This window comes from Capra hircus, chromosome 27, assembly GCF_001704415.2.
Source record: "Capra hircus breed San Clemente chromosome 27, ASM170441v1, whole genome shotgun sequence".
Classification (NCBI taxonomy): Eukaryota; Metazoa; Chordata; class Mammalia; order Artiodactyla; family Bovidae; genus Capra; species Capra hircus.
The window spans coordinates 11237634-11261103 of NC_030834.1; the positions used below are offsets into that span (position 1 = coordinate 11237634).

At 38.4% G+C, this 23470-nt stretch overlaps 2 protein-coding genes across 2 annotated transcripts in view; both read right to left on the reverse strand.

The window, feature by feature from the left end:
* The window catches only part of LOC102181098 (disintegrin and metalloproteinase domain-containing protein 5-like), a 127291-nt gene extending 111527 nt beyond the window's left edge, over positions 1-15764 (reverse strand). The window contains exons 1-4 of the mRNA XM_018041763.1: positions 15688-15764; positions 13260-13501; positions 12467-12546; positions 1140-1195 (exon numbers count right to left, since the gene is read on the reverse strand). Of these exons, the coding sequence (XP_017897252.1) occupies positions 1140-1195; positions 12467-12546; positions 13260-13501; positions 15688-15764 (455 nt within the window). The remainder of the gene's footprint in view (positions 1-1139; positions 1196-12466; positions 12547-13259; positions 13502-15687) is intronic.
* LOC102191489 (disintegrin and metalloproteinase domain-containing protein 32) overlaps positions 21105-23470 on the reverse strand; it is a 214423-nt gene continuing 212057 nt past the window's right edge. The window contains exon 22 of the mRNA XM_005698845.2: positions 21105-21223. Coding sequence (XP_005698902.2) covers positions 21217-21223 — 7 coding nt within the window. The 3' untranslated portion in view covers positions 21105-21216. The remainder of the gene's footprint in view (positions 21224-23470) is intronic.

Genomic DNA, 23470 nt, shown 5'->3' on the forward strand with positions numbered 1-23470 from the left:
ACTTCTGGTATCATTTTTAAAAATGTGGCCACTTGGTCTATTCACTTAATTTACATCACACATCACTCATGCTTCTCTTCGTACCTCCTTGACTGTTCTAGCTTGATCTCTTTTGGCAGAACCAAAAATAGAAACACTGGTCTTTCCCAAGATTCCATCTTTAGCCACCTGTATATTTGTGAGCACTCTGTAAGTTCTCATTTTTTTTAATTACTGCTAAATTTGTATTGCCAATCTCTCCTTAGAGATTCAAATTCCTATATTTGTATACCTAATGGAAAAAAAGCCGCTTGAATATCTTACAAGCAATGCAAACCAAAGTCACCCCTCAGATAAATATCTCCTTCATTAATACCCCTCATTTTATTACACTATAACCCACCAATTTTCTTAAGCAACAACTAAATTATCCAAAATTCCTCCCTGTTTGCCAATCATCCTACCAAATCTGTCAAGATCTACTGAATTTTTCTTTCCAGTGCAATGACCATTCTTCAAGCTACTATCATCATGCACTTAAACTATTATATAATTAGACATTCCAATTCCATTTTTATCCCCTCAAAAACAGCCTATGAGACTCAATGGACCTATATAAGTATGTGCTTAAAAATATTTATGGCTTTTAATATCCTTACCATGGTATTATAGATCTTCTACAATCTGGCTCCTGCCCACTTTTCCAAAATCTTTTACTTTTATCCTCAAAAAAATATGTCATTCAATCATTCTCACACTGAATTTCTGCACACCACAAAATCTACTCTGTATCAACCTGTAGATGATTTCTTCAAAACAGAATACCCCCAAAAACTACCCCACTTCTTTTAGAACTAAGTATCTTTCTTCAAGACATCTCTTTGCAAAAAGCCTTCCCTGATTTCCAAAGAATACTATCTACACATTTATCACAATATTGCATTATAAAACACTTCTTCACTGACAAATTATTTAATTAAGACTACTTGTTTCATTGCCTTTTGTGTGCTTAGGACTTTACCCAAAAACTGACACACAATAGGTATCGAATGTATACACATATCCAATAAACATTTGAATTAAAATGATTCTATGCATAATTATTTTTTTAATCAATACACCAAAAAATTAAAATTTTAAAAGATAAAATAATTACTTACTGCTTTGTGAGATGGACAAAATATGGATTTCCTCCTATTGTAATGATGTAAGCCACCTGTACATGAGCATCCAAAAAAATCAATAATAACACTCACAAAACTTATGCTAAATAATGTTTTTTCTAAGTTATCCTTTTGAGATTGACAAAATTAATAATAATGCATAATTATTATATGTGCTTCCATTGCCATGTGGATATTAAAGTCTTCAGAATTCTGAATTGAGAACTAGGTGGCAGCATTCCCACATGCCTGCTATTCACCATCACTCACACATCTGAGGAATAGACTTGCTGATAATCATCTCTAGTCTAAGACACACACCACCAACTCACCATGCCCAAGGTCAATGCCAAGATGCCCACCTCACTTGAGAGAAACCATTTCTTGCTCACTCCCAGCCCTCCTAGAAAGTAAATTTTCCTGTTCATTGGAAGAGACAGTTCTAAAAGACAGAACTACAAGAAATGTACCACACCCTTGGCAAGATGACACAATAAGCACCACCGCACTTTGCTTACCGAATGCAAGCAATGAAATTCCTCTGGAAGAGTGCCGGGGTCCAGCCCCGGTGGATCCAGGGAACTCGAAGGGTGGACGGCGTTGGCGTGGAAAGACTTGTTTGTTTATTAATGTAAGATTAGATTAAGAAACTATAGTGTAGTAAGAAGGTTAAGTGGAGGAAGAGGGCTGAATAGCTTGGTTTAAGCGGAAGGCCAATAAAATTCCAGACAAGGAATTTGCACCATCTACGTTGGGCCACCGGCGCCCGCTTGAATATCTAAGGGTGCCTCGCCTTAAGCTCCCTTTCGTGCGGGTCTTAACAGCCGGGGCAAGTAAGTAGACCTGGCGAGCCTCCGCGCCCCAGATGGAGATTCAGCCTGAAGTTAAAGTAAAGAGCAGAGAGGAAGGGGAGAGAAGAAGAGAAAGAGAGAGAGAGAGAGACATGGGGGGAGCCAGAGTCCCAAGAAACCAGGTCGAGAGACCAGTTCGAGAAACTGGTCCGAGAAACTGGCCCCCGGCCCCTGGCCCCCCTCCTTTATTGTTCAGAAGGCCTTTTATACTTTTTATAAAACACGGAGATCAATGGGTAACACAGAATTATGTAGCGTTCGCAGCCCAGACTCTTTCTATACATCATTTTGTATACAAAAGGTCTCAGGTGATTTACATTATCTTTTGGCCAAGAGGCTTGTTAACACTTTTTGGCTCTCTTCCTTAATGAATGTTAATTTTGTTTCCCCTGAAGCGTTTTTTTTTAATCTGCATCTCCTTAAAGCATTAAAGTTACATCTCTATAGAACAAAGGTGCAGTGGGATATAACAAAGAAGGTACTTAACTCAAAGATCTAATGTTGCTAATACCAGGTCTACTACTTGTTTTTCTATATACCAACTATATCTAAAAATAAAGGATATGAAAATTTGGCAGCAAGCATTGACTCAACAAATGAAACCTTTAATCAGTCGTATTCTAAAGATTTTGACTCTTCGGAAGCTCCTACATTCCTAGGATGTTTTAAGCTTCCTGTGCCTCCTGCGGTCAGGAGGCCTCAAACAATCACACGCGCAGAGTCCTGCAGGCAGGCTAGAAAGCCATCAGAGGGGTTTTTGGATTGAAACACTCTTTCAAATGCAGAAGACTAAAGCCCTGAATTGACTTTTTCCAGAAAATGTCAGAAGAGTGGAAAAGCAGAGCACAAAAGCCGGCAGATTTTTGTTGGGGTACATGCTTAGGAATTTCCAGAGGGGTCCCTGAAGTCTGAGCACGCCTTGCGTATGTCAGCTTCCTGCCTCATGACCTTGTCACGGGCGGGATTCCTCACACTGGCTCCCGGCAGAAGAGAATGTAGGAGAGAACAGAGGGAGATCACAGACATGTCTATTTATTAAATAAATATGATGAAAATAAAGGGGAAAAACAACAACAAAATTAGGATGCAATTAACAAGAAATCTACAAAAGGGACAGGAAGAAAAAATTCCAAAAAGACATCATCCAGAGCTTCTACAAACTTTCACACACAAATTCAACTGTTTGGGTTCAGTTGTTTTCTCCCTCCATCCAAATTTACATGTGAATTCCTAACTTTAGAATGTGACCTTATTCAGAGACAAGGCCTTTACAGAGGTAATCAAGTTAAGGAGAGGCCATTAGTGTGGCCCTAAAAGAAGAGAAGCGAAAAGCAGCTAGGAAAAGGAAAGATATAAGCACCTGAATGCAGAGTTCTAAAGTATAGCAAGAAGAGATAAGAAAGCCTTCTTCAGCAATCAGTGCAAAGAAATAGAGGAAAAGAACAGAATGGGAAAGACTAGAGATCGCTTCAAGAAAATCAGAGATACCAAGGGAACATTTCATGCAAAGATGGGCTTGATAAAGGACAGAAATGGCATGGACCTAACAGAAGCAGAAAATATTAAGAAGAGGTGGCAAGAATACACAGAAGAACTGTACAAAAAGGATCTTCATGACCCAGATAATCACAATAGTGTGATCACTCATCTAGAGCCAGACATCCTGGAATGTGAAGTCAAGTGGGCCTTAGAAAGCATCGCTACAAACAAAGCTAGTGGAGGTGATGGCATTCCAGTTGAGCTATTTCAAATCCTGAAAGATGATGCTGTCAAAGTGCTGCACTCAATACGCCAACAAATTTGGAAAACTCAACAGTGGCCACAGGACTGGAAAAGGTCAGTTTTCATTCAAATCCCAAAGAAAGGCAATGCCAAAGAATGCTCAAACTACTGCACAATTGCACTCATCTCACATGCTAGTAAAGTAATGCTCAAAATTCTCCAAGCCAGGCTTCAGCAATACGTGAACCGTCAACTTCCTGATGTTCAAGCTGGATTTAGAAAAGGCAGAGGAACCAGAGATCAAATTGCCAACATCCGCTGGATCATGGAAAAAGCAAGAGAGTTCCAGAAAAACATCTATTTCTGCTTTATTGACTATGCCAAAGCCTTTGACTGTGTGGATCACAATCAACTGTGGAAAACTCTGAAAGAGATAGGAATACCAGACCACCTGACCTGCCTCTTAGGAAATCTGTATGCAGGTCAGGAAGCAACAGTTAGAACTGGACATGGAACAACAGACTGGTTCCAAATAGGAAAAGGAGTATGTCAAGGCTGTATATTGTCACCGTGATTATTTAACTTCTATGCAGAGTACATCATGAGAAACGCTGGACTGGAAGAAACATAAGCTGGAATCAAGATTGCTGGGAGAAATATCAATAACCTCAGATATGCAGATGACACCACCCTTATGGCAGAAAGTGAAGAGAATCTAAAAAGCCTCTTGATGAAAGTGAAAGAGGAGAGTGAAATAGTTGGCTTAAAGCTCAACATTCAGAAAATGAAGATCATGGCATCCAGTCCCATCACTTCTTGGGAAAAAGATGGGGAAACAGTGGAAACAGTGTCAGACTTTATTTTTGGGGGGCTCCAAAATCACTGCAGATGGTGACTGCAGCCATGAAATTAAAGGACGCTTGCTCCTTGGAAGGAAAGTTATGACCAACCTAGATAGCATATTCAAAAGCAGAGACGTTACTTTGCCGCCTAAGGTCCGTCTAGTCAAGGCTATGGTTTTTCCAGTAGTCATATATGGATGTGACAGTTGGACTGTGAAGAAGGCTGAGTGCCGAAGAACTGATGCTTTTGAACTGTGGTGTTGGAGAAAACTCTTGAGAGTCCCTTGGACTGCAAGGAGATACAACCAGTCCATTCTGAAGGAGATCAGCCCTGGGATTTCTTTGGAAAGAATGATGCTAAAGATGAAACTCCAGTACTTTGGCCACCTCATGTGAAGAGTTGACTCATTGGAAAAGACTCTGATACTGGGAGGGATTGGGGGCAGGAGGAGAAGGGGACGACAGAGGATGAGATCGCTGGATGGCATCACGGACTCGATGGACGTGTGTCTGAGTGAACTCTGGGAGATGGTGATGGACAGGGAGGCCTGGTGTGCTGCGATTCATGGGGTTGCAAAGAGTCAGAGACGACTGAGCGACTGAACTGAACTGAACTAATCCAATGTAAGTGGTATGCTTATAAAAAAGGGAAATTTAGACACACCTACACAATGGGAAAATCTCTGGTCTCTATAAGCTAATGGCAGAGGCTGGGAACAGATCTGTCACTCATAGTACTCAAAAAGAACCAATGCTGCCAACATCTTGATCTTGGACTTTTAGCCTCCAAAACTATGAGACAATAAGTTTCTGTCACTTAAGACACATTGTTTGTGTTTCTTTGTTATAGGGGCCTTAGCAAACAAATGCACCAACTTTCCCTTAAAAAAAAAAAAGATAACAAATGCTAAAGAGCATGATCAAATTTAAAATAAATAAATAAAAAATAGAGAATAACAACAAGCCCACAAGTAATACCAGTTAAGTAACTTTGATTAAAATGAGAACACAGAGAATTTCAATAGAAGTGTAGAATCTGTCATAAAGAAACAAATTAAAATTGTACAGCAGAAAAAAACCAATTCTGTATCTGTTACTAAAAATTCAATGAAAGGGTATAAAAGAAGATTAGACTTAGCAGGGGTTAAGATTGGTGACAGGAATACAGGTCAGTTAACAATGTCCATGTTGAAACACAGAGAGAAAAATGCAAAGAAGAAAACAAGAGAAATGTGACCAATTAAAAATGTCTAACGCTCATGTACTTCCCTCGTGGCTCAGACTGTAAAGCGTCTGCCTACAATGAGGGAGACCTGGGTTCGATCCCTGGGTCAGGAAGACCCCCTGGAGAAGAAAACAGCAACCTACTCCAGTACTTTTGCCTGGAAAATCCCATGGATGGAGAAGCCTGGTAGGCTACAGTGCATAGGGTCGCCAAGATTCAGACACGACTGAGGGACTTCAATTCACTTCACTTCAATCCAACACTCATGTAATTATAATCCAAAAAATAAGGAGAAAGGTAAGACTAAGAAATAACATTTGAAAGTGTCACAGTCGACACTTTCAAAGCTTATGAAAGATAACAACTCACAGTGTCAAATTATTATATAATTCCAAAGCAGTATGAACATAAAGAAAGCAAACCTGGGCATGTCATACGCAAAAATTTAAAACAAAAGAAAAAGAGAAAACACTCAAAATCAATAAGAGAAAAATGACACATTATGTTCAGAACAATTCTTAATAAATTGTGTGACTGACAAAAGGCAATGGAATGACCTCTTCAAAGTGTTGAAAGAAAAGTATGAGTACCAGTACTAACCTATATTAAAACTTGTAATAAAGCTACATTAATTAAGGCAGTGGAATATAGGACAATATGAATAACAGTCCAACAGCCCAGATGATAAAGGGATCAAGGCAACAAGTTGATATAATAATTGTAAATATATATGCACCCAACATAGGAGTACCTAAATACATAAAGCAAATATTAACAAACAAAAAAGGAGGAATTGAGAGTAATACAACAACAGTAGGGTTTTTAACCCTTCACTTACATTAATGGACAGATAATAGAGACAGAAAATTAAAATTAATAAGGAAACACTGGCCTTAAATGTCACACTATCAAATAAACTTGAGAGATTCTTACAGAAAATTCCATCCAAAAGAAGAATACATTCTTTTCAAGGGCACTGGAAGCATTTTCAGAATAGACCACATACTATGCCAAAAACAAGTCTCAGTAAAATTGAGAAAACTGAAATCAAATCACTCATTTTTTCAGACCACAGAGGTCTGAGACTAGAAATCAGAACAACAACAACAAAAAAAAACTTCAAAAAAAACTAGCATGTGGAATCTGAACAATATGCTACTAAACAACTGATGTAATACTGCAGAAATCAAAGAGCAAATCAAAAAGTACCTGGAGACAAATGAAAATGGAAACAAACTGATCCAAAATATATGGGATGCGGCAAAAGCAGTTCTAAGAGGGACATTTTTAGTAATACGTCTTATCTCAGGAAACAAGAAAAATCTCAAATAAATAATCTAACCTTACACCAAACGAACTATATAAAAAGAAGAACAAACAATACCCAAATTTAGTAGAAGGCAAGCTATCAAAAAGATCAGAACAGAAATAAATGACATAGAAATTTTAAAATGAATCAATGAAACTAAGAGCTGGTTCTTTGAAAAGATAAATAAAAATCACAAAACTTTTAGTAAGACTCATCAAGAAAAACAAGAACCAAAATAAAATCAGAAATAAAAAAGAAGTTCTAACAAAAGTCCCAGAGCTACAAAAAATCATCAGAGTACTGAGAACAATTATACACCAGTAAAACGGACAGTTCAGAAGAAATGGATAAATTACTAGAAATGTACAATCTCTCAAGACTAAATCTAACAAACACCCCAGAACTACAAAATATCATGAGAGTACTGAGAACAATTATACACCAGTAAAATGGACAATTCAGAAGAAATGGATAAATTACTAGAAATGTACAATCTCTCAAGACTAAATCAATAAGAAATACAAAATATGAATAGATTGTAATGAACTGAATCAGTAATTTAAATAAACTCCAAACAAACAAAAATCCAGGGACCAGATGGCTTTATAGGTGAAGCCTACAAAACATTAAAAGAAGAGTTAACACCTATCCTTCCCAAAGCACTCCCAAATATTAAAGAGAAAGGAACACTCTCTTATTCAATGAGGTATCAGCCTGATACCAAAACCAGACAAAGACACCACAAAAAAGGAAACTATAGAACAATATCACTGATGAACATAGATGCAAAAATCCTCAACAAAATATTATCAAAACAAATTAAACAATATATTTTTTAAAATCCATACACCAAGATAAAGTAGGATTTATTCCAAAGGTGCAAGGATATCTCAATATCTGTAAGTCAAATATTGTGATATATCATAATAACAAATTCAAGAGTTTAAAAATTGTGAAATACAAAAAAAAACTTTTGACATCACTATGACACCTCAACATAATAAAGTCCATGTCTGACAAGCCCATAGCTAAAATACTCAATCATGAAAATCTGAAAGCTTTTCCTCCAAGATCAGGAAGAAAACAAGGATCCTCACTTTCATCACTTTTATTTGACATAGTATTGGAAGTCCTAGTGAAATTGATCAGATGAAAAATTAGTAAAAGGAAATAAAAATGGCAAAAGTACAACTGTCACTGTTGCATGTAACATGATATTACATATAGACTATCCTAAAGAGGCGACTTAGCAGCAGCAGCAGCAAAGAGGCTACCAAAAAACTATTAGAAGTAATAAATGAACTCAGCAAAGTTGCAAGAAAAAAAACTACTATGCAGAAATCTGTTGCATTTCTATACACTGACAAACTATCAGAAATAAAAACTAAGAAAACAATCCAATTTACAACTGCATCAAAAAGAATAAAATACCAAGAAATAAATCTAACCAACCTGGTAATACAACCTCTACTCAGAAAACTATAAGACACTGATGAGAGAAACTAAAGATGATACAAACAGATGGAAAGATGATATAAAAAGATGGAAAGAAACTGTGTACATAGATTATAGGAATTAATAGTTAAAATGACCATATTACCCAAAGCAATCTACAGATTTAATGCAATCCCTTATCAAAATACCAACGGCATTTTCCACAGAACTAAAATAAATAATTCTAAAATGTTCATGTTTGGGAACGCATGTAAGAATTAAAGATTTTAAAATTTAAAAAATAAAAAACTTAAAAAAAATAAATAAATAAAATAAAATAGAATGTTTATGAAACCTCAAAAGAACTGAATAGCCAACAATCTTGGGAAAGAAAAACAAGACAGGTGATATCACACTCCCTGATTTCAAACTATACCACACAACAGTAACCAAAACAGTATGTTACTAGCACAGATACAGACACAGAGATCAAAGAAACAGAACAGCGAGCTTAGTAATAAACCCACACGTACATGGTCAAGTAATGTATGACAAAGAAGGCAGGAATATACAATAGGAAAAAGACAGCCTCTTCAATAAATTGTGGGAAAACTGGACAACCACATGGAAAAGAATCAAACTGGACCTCTTTCTCACGCCATATACAAAAATAAATTGAAAAATCAATTAAAGACTTAAATGTAAGACCTAAAGCCATAAAACTGCCAGAAGAAAACAGAGGCAGTATGCTCACTGACAGTGGTCTTAGCAATATTTTTTAAAATATCTCCTCAGGAAACCAGGGGGGGGACAAAATGAACAAACAGGACTATATCAAACTAAAAAGCTTTTCACGGTGCAGGAAACTACTACTAACACAATGAAAAAGCCTACTGAACAGGAGAAAATATTCACAAAAAATATATATGATAAAGGACCAAGATTCAAAGTAAACAAAGGACTTCTACAATTCAATATCTGAAAAGCAAGCAACACATTTAAAAAATGGGCAGAATATATGAATAGATATTTCTTCAAAGAAGACATACAGATGGCCAACAGGCACATGAAAAAATCCTCAACATTACTAATCATCAGGAAATGCTCATCAAAACCATGAGCTATCACCTCACACTTATGATAAAAAAAGACAAGAGATAACAGTGTGAGAGGATGTGGAGAGAAGAGAACCCTCATACAATGTTGGTTGGAATGTAAACTGGTGTAGCCACTATGTAAAATACTATAGAGGGTCCTCAAAAAATTAAAGACAGAACTACAAGAGGGTCTAGAAATTTCACTTCTGAGTTTTTTCCTGAAGAAAACAAAAACTCTAATTCAAAAAGATACATGCACCCCATGTTCATTGCAATTATTTACAATTGCCAAGATATGGAAGCAATCTAAGTGCCCATCAGTAGATGAATAGATGAAGATATGGTTTTTACACAAAATAGTATTACTCAAAAAGTGAAAACTTGCCATTTACAACACGGATGGACCTACAACACAGTACTAAGCTCTTATACGTGGAATATAAAAAAACAAAACAAATGAACCAACTGATGCTAAAGCTGAAACTGCAATACTTTGGCTACCTCATGCGAAGAGTTGACTCATTGGAAAAGACTCTGATACTGGGAGGGATTGGGGGCAGGAGGAGAAGGGGACGACAGAGGATGAGATGGCCAAATGGCATCACCGACTCGATGGACATGAGTTTGAGTGAACTCCGGGTGTTGGTGATGGACAGGGAGGCCTGGCGTGCTGCGATTCATGGGGTCGCAAAGAGTCAGACACAACTGAGAGACTGGACTGAACTGAACTGAAGCTGAGAGACCCACAGATACAGAGAACAGGTAGCTGCCATAGGGAAGAGGGTTTAGGGGGATGAATGAAATAGGTGACGGAGATAAACAGATACAAACTTTCAGTTACAAAATAAGTGAGTTACTAGGATGAAATAAGGATTATCATTTGGCCAAAATCTCAAGTTGTGTAACTACCATTAGAGATAATTTTTATCACCATGTACAATCAGAAAAATCAGCCAATTAAAAACAGCCACACTCCAATAACTAGCTTCTGAAAGTTTGCAAATCAACGACAACCGCAAGTTTCTAAAAGTAGTGAATTAGTGACAGCCACAGCTTCTAGACAGGAGTCAGTAAGTGCTTCAATCCACTGATGAGGATTCCAAAAGTGAGAAGACCAACAAGTAGTCTACCTCAACTAACTACACCAACACAACTGAAAGCCTGTCTATACCTAAACACTCTCCTTTCTGAAAGCCCATGGGTCCCTGAACACTAGGCTTCCCAAAACCTTATATAAGATTAGCTGGCTCTCTTCAGAAAGACTGGGTTTACAACTGGCCCTTACAAGCAAATTGTAAGGTCCTCATTTGTTTTGAGTAACATATCAAGTTCAGTTTATAGTTTGTTCACAAGTTCACAATCTTTTCAACAGTTCATCTCTTTTATGATTAGTTATGAGTTTAGACTTCTGACGGTTTCACTGACACAGCTGCAAGATTTTCAATTCAATATTTTCAATTCTTTAAATGTTTTTAAACGATTATCTACATTTTTATTTGCATATATTTAAATCCCAAAATGCCAAAACACAAGTGTAAATCTTGTAATGAATATTTTGAACAGTAGAAATTTCTCAACTGAGGAAAAGTTCCTTTTTGAAGTTCTTTGTGTGGTTTGCAATTGTTCACTAAACATGGTGAAAAGTTCACTAAACTTGGTGGAAAGTCAAATATAAACCTGCATATACTAACGGCTAAGCAAAAGAAATAAATGATTTCTTCATACAATACCAGAGAAGGTGATATAACAAATTTGGGGGATTAAGAAAAACTCAGAGGAAGAAGATATAAGAAATTGTAGCAGGCACCATAATAGTTTTTCACACTGTGTATCATCAGTCTTTCTGCCCAAATGACTAAATGCACAACTACCATAAGTTTTTATTTCAAAATTGTAAGCAAATTTTCAAGTGCCAGGTTAAAATCCACTGCAACAATTAAAGAATGAAACAGCTCCCTTTGCAATTACAGAAACATGAAAGATGGGCTTGTGTCACCCTGTTGGAGCACAGCCATTGGTGCAAGTAATCACTATGCAGAAAACAAAATGTTCCCTTTGTTTTTGCATAGTATTTTTCTAGTGAAACAAAAAAGAGCCTTGCTCACAAGGTTTCGCAAGTAAAATCCCTTCCAGATGAGACTTAGACAACAGGAAACTTTTGCAGAGATTCTCTTACTGAGTTAAATTAATAAGTAAAATACGTGGCTTTGGGTGGAGAGAATAGTGATGACATGTTTAAGATCATTTAACAATCAAAGTGCAATAACTATGGTTCAGGCATCCCAAATGGAGTCAGGTGTCCACCAGTGGATGGGGTTTCAGACAAATTCTTGCATCACTGAGAACTGGAATTTTCTGAACTGTATCAAACTCAAGGACACCACCAAACATTTTCAAAACTGTATCTGCTAGCAGCTGCTGGATGCAACCCTGTAGTTTCATAGGCCCCCTCTCTTTTTCCCAGCTATGTAATCATTTCAAACTCTAACCCCAATTCTTGCTTAATGGACACCCTTACTTCTTGCCAGCTCCAATCCTAATTCTTAACAATTTATGGAACCCAGTAGCTTTCTTCCACCATTTTGTAGTCTGGTGGAACATATTTCAAGTGGTTCTTGGATCTGTGTTTCCCAGGCTGCAATCCTAACAAACCCCAAATAAATGTTGTTTTTTTTTTTTTTTGCCTCAACAGTTCTCATCAAAATGTTCCTCCTTGTGAACCTGGTCTGAGCACTCAGCTCCGCCTCCGAGAACTGAATTACTGCCCAACATCAGCAGCTATGGTCTTGATATTAAAAGCAATTTCACACAATTTAAGAAATACAAATATTATTTCCCAATTACATTATTTTCTGGGTCTTTGATTGCCTCAGACGTTGAAATCCTTTCAGGAATTGTGGTCTGCACAAACTTTTTATGAAGATCTAAAAAAAAAACAAGCAAAGTTATTCTGATACTTGTAATCTTACGTTTTCATTTCTAAATCCAATTCTTCATGTGTTTTTCTACATTACCAACTTTTTGGTGTGTAATATATGCATCTGCTTTCCCTTTCTGCTGTCTTTTGGTCCTTCTTACACATACATTTCTTAACTCTTGGTCCTTCTTACACATACATTTCTTAACTCTTTATAATCTTAAGGTTTCATTCTCTCTGTTTTCCTGTTCGCAGGCAGGCAGTTTGACTAAGTAACAGTAACAAATTACACTGAGGTAAGAGATAAGGAAATTTAAAAAGTGGAATGCATCAAGAAACTGGGACCATTTGCAAAGGAAAAAAAGATACAGAATGCTGAAGACAAAGGTGATCTGCAATTTTCCAAGGAGAAGGTGGAAGACTGCAGTTACCAAGGAGGAACTCATTGATAAATGCCTTCTTCCTGGCAGTGCAATTATTTCTAGAAGAGCAGAATTCTGAATGTCAAAAAGACCACATCTTTCATTTTTGTCCGTTTTACAGACAAGGAAATAAATCACCCGGAGAAATGAAAAGATTTTCTGCGCTGACACTGCCTCTGCCTCCTCGGCTGCAGACCTCGAGGCCGAGGGTCAGACGGGGGTGGGAGGGAGGTCTGGGGCCGACTCTGGACGGAAAAGGGCAGCCCTTCAACCGGAAAAGACAAGGTTCTGGACTTACTGGGGCCTCCGTGCAGTCCCCTGAGAACGGTGAGAAAGACCAGAAGAAGGAACATGGCTCCGCTGACCTGGAGCCACACTGGCCCAACAGTGACGGTTGAGGCGTTGCGGTGAACAGCGCGGGTGGGCGACGCCGGCAGCGCGCGAGGAGAAGGCTGGGGGTGGCTGCCTCCCGGAGGGCCAGTGGGCGCGCCTAGCCTGCAGCTGGTGGGCAGCTGCGGCTGAGGAGAGAGCATTCGGTTTCTTGGGAAGGAAGGAAAAGCTGCGCAAATTACAGTTCTCAGATGAGGCTGGTTGGCGGTGCTTGGTTTTGGTTGTATCTTCGACTTGGATTGACGGTTTTTGAAGTAGTTTCCAATTACAGTGAGGAGAAGGTGCAAAGGTAATCTATCATAATGCCATTTACTAAAAATGGCTTTTCCTTACATTACCTGCTGCTGCTGCTGCTAAGTCCCTTCAGTCATGTCCGACTCTGAGCGACCCCATAGATGGCAGCCCACCAGGCTCCACCCTCCCTGGGATTCTCCAGGCAAGAACACTGGAGTGGGTTGCCATTTCCTTCTCCAATGCATGAAAGTGAAAAGTGAAAGTGAAGTCGCTCAGTCCTGTCGGACTCTTCGCGACCCCATGGACTGCAGCCTACCAGGCTCCTCCGTCCATGGGATTTTTCAGGCAAGAGTACTGGAGGGGGTTGCCATTGCCTTCTCTGTTGCATTACCTGGTGACTAATAAATATCGGATAACCTCAGATATGCAGATATCACCACCCTTATGGAAGAAAGTGAAAAAGAACTAAAGAGCCTCTTGATGAAAGTGAAAACCTCTTGATGAGAGTGAAAAAGTTGGCTTACAGCTCAACATTCAGAAAACTAAGATCCTGGCATCCGATCCCATCACTTCATGGCAAATAGATGGGGAAATAGTGGAAAAAGTGTCAGAATTTATTTTGGGGGTCTCCAAAATCACTGCAGATGGTGACTGTAGCCATGAAATTAAAAGACGCTTACTTCTTGGAAGGAAAGTTATGATCAACCTAGACAGCATATTAAAAAGCAGAGACATTACTTTGTCAACAAAGATCCATCTAATCAAGGCTACGATTTTTCCAGTAGTCATGTATGGATGTGAGAGTTGGACTATAAAGAAAGCTGAGCACTGAAGAACTGATGCTTCAGTGCTGTGGTGTTGGAGAAGACTCTTGAGAGTCCCTTGAACGGCAGAAGATCCAACCAGTCCATTCTAAAGGAGATCAGTCCTGGTTGTTCTTTGGAAGGACTGATGCTAAAGCTGAAACTCCAGTACTTTGGCCACTTCATGCGAAAAGTTGACTCATTGGAAAAGACTCTGATGCTGGGGGGGGATTGGGAGCCGGAGGAGAAGGGGACGACAGAGGATGAGATGGTTAGATAGCATTACTGACTCGATGGACATAAGTTTGGGTAAACTCCGGGAGTTGGTGACAGTCAGGGAGGCCTGGCGTGCTGCGGTTCATGGGATCGCAGTGAAACACAACTCACTGACTGAACTGAACTGAATAAATATCAGCACACTTTTTAAATGCTCAGTTCAGTCCCGCAGGCATGTCAGACTCTTTGCGACCCCATGGACTGCAGCACACCAGGCCTCCCTGTCCATCGCCAGCTCCTGGAGTTTACTCAAACTGATGTCCATCAAGTCGGTGATGCCATCTAACCATCTCATCATCATCTGTCGTCCCCTTCTCCTCCTGCTTTCAACCTTTCCCAGCATCAGGGTCTTTTCTAATGAGTCGGCTCTTCGCATCAGGTGGCCAAAGTACCAGAGCATCAGCTTCAGCATCAGTCCTTCCAATGAATTTTCAGGACTGATCTCCTTTATTTTCTTTTAGTTTTGTTTTATATTTTTTAAATTTTTTAATATAAATTTAATAGGAGGTTAATTACTTTACAATATTGTTGATGGACTGGTTGGATCTCCTTGCAGTCCAAGGGACTCTCAAGAGTCTTCTCCAACACCACAGTTCAAAAGCATCAATACTTCAGCGCTCAGCTTTCTTCACAGTCCAACTCTCACATCCATACATGACCACTGGAAAAATTGTAGCCTTGACTAGACGGACCTTTGTTGGCAAAGTAATGTCTCTGCTTTTTCAATATGCTGTCTAGGTTGGTCATAGCCCTTCTTCAAGGAGCAAGCATCCTTTAATTTCATGACTGCAGTCACCATCTGCAGTGATTTGGGAGCCCCCCCAAAAATTAAGTCTGTCACTGTTTCCATTGTTTCCCCATCTCTTTGCCATGAAGTGACTGGACCAGATGCCATGATCTTAGTTTTTTGAATGTTGAATTTTAAGCCAGCTTTTTCACTCTTCTCTTCCACTTTCACCAAGAGGCTTTTCAAATGCTCAAGTTGAGAGCAAGCAAAAGTTTCCTCCTAGTAACAATACTTACCCATCAGCAGGCAAATGTATTTGCAAACACTGGTGCAAACACTGTGACTCTGGTAAATCTCGTGGTTGGATAGCCATTGTGGGTACGTGTGTGTGCTCAGTCTCAGTCCTACAGGACTCTTCGCAACCCCATGGACTGTAGCCGGCCAGGCTCCTCTGTCCATGGAAATTTTTCAGGCAAGAATACTGCAGGGGGTTGCCTTCTACTAGACAGCTATCAATGGCAGAAGTCTCCTCCCCTCCACCCATACAATCTTTGTTTGAATACTTTTCAAAAAATCTTCTTTAATATCACAAGTTATTATTGCCACACTGTGTAATCCTGTAGCCCCTAGTTTTTACTTTGTTAGCCCCTTTTACAGTTCATTCTGCCTCTATTAGGAGCAAGAAGAGTTTGATCTCTTGAGGTCTATAGGCATCCTTCCTTTCGCAGATCCTTTCCCACATCATACTAAATACACTGAAATATAGGCATACTCAATATTGACTATACATTTCCTTTAACAAATGTCAAAATCATGTTTATAAATTCACTTTGAAATTGCTTGGTTTTCCTGAAAAACAAAGAGAAGTTATTAGCAGAATATAACACTTTTGAGGTCCTTTAATGGACCAGAACCTGGTAGTCCAGAGTAGACCAGTAAGAAAGTAAAGGAGAGAGAAAGAGGCTGATATTCCTTGGTTTACGCAGAAAGCCAAAAAAGCCCCTGACACAAGGCTTGCTCTGTTCACAGCGGCCTCAGGCAACCTCTCGATGGGGTGAAGGTGCAGAGTGCCTTCTCGAGAGGGTCTTAGAAGCCCGGGCAAGAAAGTGAACTCAGAGAGCCTCTGCGCTCCAGGGGATCAGCCTGAAAAAGAGAGAGGGAGAGAGAGAGAGAGAGAAAGAAAGACACAGGGACCAAAGCTCTGATGGAGCAAAGGTGTTTTAATCAACATGGTATAGGCATATATACTGTAGTTATTCTCAGCAAAGATAAAGATTAAAATTCCAGACTTACAAAACATAGGTGATCCATATTAAAGGGAGAGAGAGTTGTAATCACTTTTACTGTATGGTTCACAAGAAGGAAGTGGGCACTTATCACCATATAGAAAAACTAACGAAGGAAATGCCTGGATTCCCCAGTCCCCGAGAGAGGCTTGCCTCTCCTCTTAATTCCTGAATATTCAGGAATTAATAAGAAATAGAATTCCTGACAGATCCAAAACAGCACACAGGAAGCCTCCTGTTAAATGCTTCCTGACATAACACTAACAAATATTTCTCTAAAATAACCAAGTGACAAGAAATAAAATCACAAGTGTTAGTATAAGTAGTAGCATAAACACTTATTGCTCCAATTGACAAACTCTCCCAGGAAAGAACAAGAAAGGATTAAAAAAATATAGAAAAGACAAAACTAAAATTAAGAGATAAGGAGTAGAGAAGTGTTAATAATAGTATTTTCCAGAAGGAGAAAAATTAAAATAATTAGAAGGAAATACTTAAAAGGGATAATGGGAAGACTCTTTCTCTTAATTTGAAAAATAAGAGAGTGGCTTTAGAAAGGACACAAGTATTAAAAAGTTAAGAGAAAAGTGAAAGACAAGGAGAGGACATTTGCAAAGTTTAATACCAACCAGGAATTACTATCTAGGATATCCAACATACCTGAGCATACCCCTACACACACACACACACACACACACACACACAAAGGTATGGGAGGAGACAGAAGGAGACAAAAAAAATCCAGTAGCAATATAGGAAAATGTTATACTTTTTTTTCATAAAGCATGATAAGTAAATGCCTAAAAGGATATAAAGAGATCTTTAGCTTAAATAGTAATCACAAATGAACAAATTAAAACAACAATGATGTATCACTTTCTATCCAATAAATTAGCAAAAATTAGGGTGGTGAATTGAAGAAGGCAATGGCACCCCATTCCAGTACTCTTGCCTGGAAAATCCCATGGATGGAGGAGCCTGGTGGGCTGCAGTCCATGGGATTGCTTAGAGTAGGACACAACTGAGCGACTTCACTTTCACTTTTCACTTCCAGGCATTGGAGAAGGCAATGGCAACCCACTCCATTGTCCTTGCCTGGAGAATCCCAGGGATGGGGAGCCTGGTGGGCTGCTGTCTATGGGGTCACACAGAGTCAGACATGACTGAAGCGACTTAGCAGCTTAGCACAGTGGTGAATAGCATTTAGTGCAGGTAAGAATGAAGAGAAACATAAGACTTGGTTTGTAGGCATGTAAGCAGTAATAACCATTCCAGAGAACAATCTGGCAGTTTTCCAAGAAAATTTTTTTTTAATATATTCTGTGATTTGCCAAGTCCACCCCTGGGGATGACTTCTGGTAAAGATTACACTAATATGTAGTCTGATTCTTCACACAGAAAACAATTATAAATGCCTGGCAAAATACCTTTAAAAACCCAAAGGACCTGGAAAATGACCAAAGGCAGACACAAACTTGAATAGAGTTTACTCTTGGAAGATTACCTTTACATCTAGTAAGAACTAAGAGTTTGTGTGGCTTTCTTGCCTGGTCATATTCCACAAGTACAACAGCTCAGGCAGGGAAAAACTGCATGCAGCCTCAATGGGAGCAGATCACACAGCATACAAGAAAATATTAATCTAAAGCAGAAGATGCTGGTTATGGATTCCATCTTGTTAAATTTAAGACTTGTTTTCTGGCCTGTTTGGGGAATGTTCTATATGTAATCAGAATGTGCATTCTTCTGCTTTGGGTGAAAAGTTCTGTACAGGCCTGTTGGGTCCACATGTCTGTAGTGCTGTTCAAGTCTGCTGTTTATTGATTTTCTGTGCATTACCTATTATTTAAAATGGGGTTTCACTGAAATCTCCTACTATTATTGCATTGCTGTCAATTTCTTCTTTCAGATTTGTCAATCCTTGTTTTATACACTAAGGTGCTCTGATTTGGGGTGCATGTATATTTACAATTATTATATCTTTCTATTGAATTTACCCTTTTATCATTGTGTCATGATCTTTTTTTTTTTTTTTTTTTTTGGCTCTAGAGGCAGTTTTTGATGTGAAGTCTGTTTCATCTGATTTAAATATAACCACTCCTTTGTTTTGGTTATCATTTGTGTGAAATATCTTTTTCTTCCTCTTGCTTTCAGCCTATGTATACCTTCAATCTAAAGTGAGTTTCCTATAGATAGCATACAGTGGGAGTTTGCTTTCATTTTTAATCATTCAGACACTGTATCTTTTTATTGAGAAGTTTAACCCACTTTCATTTAAAGTAATTATTGATGGGGAAGGATTTATTATTGCCGTTTTATTAACAGTTTTGCATTTGTCTTGTAGTTCTTTTGTCACTCTCTTCTCTCGTTATAGCAAACTAAAAAGCTCTTCACAGCAAAGGATACAGTTAACAAGTGAAAAAGCAACCTACGGAATGGGAAAAATACTTGCAAATCATATATTTGAGAAGGAGTTAATAACCAAAGTATATTTGGAATTCATGTAACTCAATAGCAAAAAAAAAAAAAATCACAAATATTCCACTTACAAAATGGGCAAAATGACCTGAATAGACATTTTTCTGGAGAAGACATATAATTACCAACAGATACATGAAAAAGTGTTGAACATCACTAATTATCAGGGAAATACGAATAAAAACCACAACAAGACAAAGTCTTACAACTTTTAGAATGGATATTACCCAAAAGATGAAAAGGACAAGTATTATCAAATGTGTGTGTGGAGAAACTGGAACTGCGGTATGCTGTGGAAGAGAGAATATAAACTGGTACAGCCATTAGGGAAAGCAGTATGGCAGTTCCGCAAAAATTAAAAATAGAATACCATATGATCCAGCAGTCTTACCTCTGGGCATATATCAGGAGTAAATGAAGTCAGTATCTCAAAGAAATATATGCATACCTATGTTCTTTGCAGCATAATTCACAATAGCCAAGATATGGAAATAATCTGTGTCCATAACAGACAAATGGATAAAGAAAACAGGATACATTTATTCAGCTGTGAAAAAGGAGGAAATCTCACCCTACTCACTCCTGCCCTTTCTCAATCCTGCCATTGTGACAACATGGACAAACACAAAGGACATTTGCTAAGTTAGTTAAGACACAGAAAGATAAATACTGTATAATCTCATTTATATATGAGATTTCAAAAAGAATGTTAATAAGCTTTACTTGACATTTACATATTTGACAACTACAAAACGTACATTTTTAGTGCACATGGAACATTCACCAAAATAGACCAGAGTGGATCATAGCAAAACAACAGTTTCAGAGTATGAGAATTATGCAACTATGGTCTCTGACCATGACTAAATTAAGAAAGATGAAACTGAAAATATCCAAATATTTAGAAATGAAACAACATACTTCTAAGAAATCCATAATTCTGAGATCAAACTAACACATCAGAACTTGTGAGATGTAGCTAAAGAGACTCATAGAGCAAATATATATCTTTAAATGAATTAGAAAAGATTTAAAAACAATGAGCTAAACTTTCATCTCAAGAATATAGGAAATGAGCAAATTTTAAGACATAAATCAATGAAACAGAAAACAAAGATGCATATAGTATCGCTATAGTTAGGAATGAAAGAAGGGACATAACTTTAGCTCCTATAGACACTGTAAGGGATATTATGAACAACTTTATGTCAAAAGATTGACCATTAAATGAAATGAATAAGCTGCTTTAAAATTACCACTTCTGAAAAAAAATCACAATAAATGGAAAGTCTAAACAGTTCTCTGTTAAAGATATTGAATCCATAATTTAAAATCTTCCCACAAAGAAAGTTCCAGTTTCATTGATGAATTTTGCCAAATATTTATTGAAAAACTGAACAATACATAGTTTCAGAAAAAGGAAAATAAAAGATATTTTTCCTAACTCAATTTATTAATCTTCGTATCAAACTCTGATAAGGTATTAATCTTTGCTCCTGAGACCAAAGCCCAAGCTCTCTGGGTCCTTCTGTCTTCTGGGATTCATCCTGTGAGTGACTCAACCAAGGGGCACAGAAAGGTGGCAAGCCGAATGTGAGGCCTGAGCAAGCACAGTTTCCCTTAGCCCTGATTCTGCAGTTGTGGGGAGGGAGAGGCGGCAAATAGCTGTATTAACTGAGATCTGCATGCAGTCAGCCAAGTCCAGTGAGAAGGACCAGGAGGAGGAACACAGTCTACACACCGATCCTTCCCTGAGTAACAGCAGTTGATGCAGATCCCCAGCCGCTAGGGGCCTAGGCAACAAACCCAAGTGGGTGGTGGGGAGAGCTGTGGAGAAGAGCTCAGGGAGTCAGTGGGAGTTCAGGTTGACTGTCTTCACTCAAGGGCCCTGACATGGCAAAACTGTGCCTCGGAGTGGGAGAGGAAATAAAAACAGACGCTCCTGCAAATTGGTCCATCTTGGTTTATTGTTTTCCATCAGCTGTGACCAGGGGAGAAAAGGTCGAATTTTCATTTCTCAGCGAGACCCCGAGTGATATCCATTGCCTTCTGAAGGAACTGTTAGTTACTGTGGAAGAGAACAAAGACACATGTGCTTCAGTTCAGTCAGTCAGTTCAGTCGCTCAGTTGTGTCCAACTCTTTGTGACCCCATGAATCGCAGCACATCAGCCCTCCCTGTCCATCACCAGCTCCCGGAGTTCACCCAAACTCATGTGCATCGAGTCAGTGATGCCATCCAGCCATCTCATCCTCTGTCATCCCCTTCTCCTGCCCCCAATCCCTCCCAGCATCAGGGTCTTTTCCAATGAATCAACTCTTCGCATGAGTTGGCCAAAGTATTGGAGTTTCAGCCTCCGCATCAGTCCTTCCAATGAACACCCAGGACTGGTCTCCTTTAGGATGGACTGGTTGGATCTCCTCGCAGTTCAAGGGACTCGCAAGAGTCTTCTCTGCTTAGGTATTGATAAACAAGTAAACTACCTTCCACTGAAAAACATGCAGTTGGCATACTGCTAAGTGAAAAATTCATATGGCAAAAAAAAAAAGAACTCTAGGAAGAAATTTTATAATTTTGCTTATGAAATTACTTAACTGTGAGTAGAGAAGGAAATGGCAACCCATTCCAGTGTTCTTACCTGGAGAATCCCAGGGATGGGGAAGCCTGGTGGGCTGCCGTCTATGGGGTCGCACAGAGTCGGACACGACTGAAGTGACTTAGCAGCAGCAGCAGCAGCAGCTTTTTAACTAGCAATTGTGATTTCTGGAGAACCATTGTATTTAATGAGAAGTACTTGCAAATGAGAAAATCTAACATTTTTTCCACATGCATGTTCTTGAATATAACAAGTTAAATCTTTGCATTGTTTTTAGAAATTTAAATACATATCAATTTTACTTTTTCCATATCTTGGAGCCAATCATTTTTTATTTTTTCATATTGTAAACAGTGTTTTGGTTTTGGCACTTGTAAACTCACAGGCCTTAGCATTTTGCCTATAGTACCTAATGGATAAAGTGAGTGGCTTAATCATGAATTCATTTTATAAACTAATTTACATATCATGTATCTTATTAGCTGCTAAGCTGCTAAGTCACTTCAGTCGTGTCCGACTCTGTGTGACCCCATAGACGGCAGCTCACCAGGCTCCCCTGTTCCTGGGATTCTCCAGGCAAGATCCACAAGAGCAAGTTCCCAACAAACTTATAAGAACTTTATTAAACTGAAGAAAAAAGACTAAAAGTCCTTTAAAAATGATTTAAATACTCAGTAATCAAGGTTAGTAAAAATTAATGCGTTATTTTTGGTGAAGTACTTTACCAATTCACCAATAAATATTAAGGAATTAGTTGTGGATTATTAGCTTCATTTTAATTTAAAGCATATTTATTTTAAGAGATAGTTCCTAATATATTTGCCTACTATTAAGTGTTTCACTGCTTTTCTGTGATTTGGGTCTAAATAAATTTAAGCTTGAGACAATACACTCTGAAAAAAATGGATTTTTACGGCAGTTTCTTCTTGTTTCCCTTCAAAATTGTAGTAGAAAAGGAAATATCTGCTACATTTTTTATACTCATTATTATCAAAAGTCAAAACCAAACTCTTGAGCCTCTTTTCTACTTTTACATCCACAGATTTCTTATTTCTGATCCCCCAACCAAAACAATGAAAGAGTAAAAAAATAAGTTGAAAATAAATTAACTGAGTTGAATTAACAGAGAACATAAAATAGGCAGTAAGATTAGCGAGGGATCAGTGATAAGAGTGGCATAAGTTTACCCTTCCTATCCTTTCCTACATCTGCTGCTTTACATCTTCAAAACTTAAAGGAGGTTTTTCTTACTACTCTGACCACGAAACTCCCCTATTTAACAAAGTAGAAAGTGAAGTGTTAGTCATTCATTCATGTCTGACTCTGCGACCCCGTGGACTTACTCCTCCAGGCTCCTCTGTCCATGGGATTCTCCAGGCAAAAAGACTGGAGTAGGTTAATACAGTTAGTTCTCCCTCAAATCAATAAAAGAATTTGTATATCTGGATTTGTCAGACTACTTTATATTTAACCCATCTGATTTCTGGCTTAAAATTTTTTTTTGTCCTGGTAGTGTTTACCTGAGAAGTTGGTTCTATCAACATCTCCCATTGGTTTTCAAACTTTTTAAAATAGTGAAGAAAGGAAAACATGGGTGCTATAACACTGAGGCAGAGCAAATGTGTCTGCTAGCTTATTAAATTTAACAGAAAGAACAACCCAAGAATGCTTTTTGGTTTATGCTAAACACAGGTCTGGATGAAGCACAAGCTGGAATCAA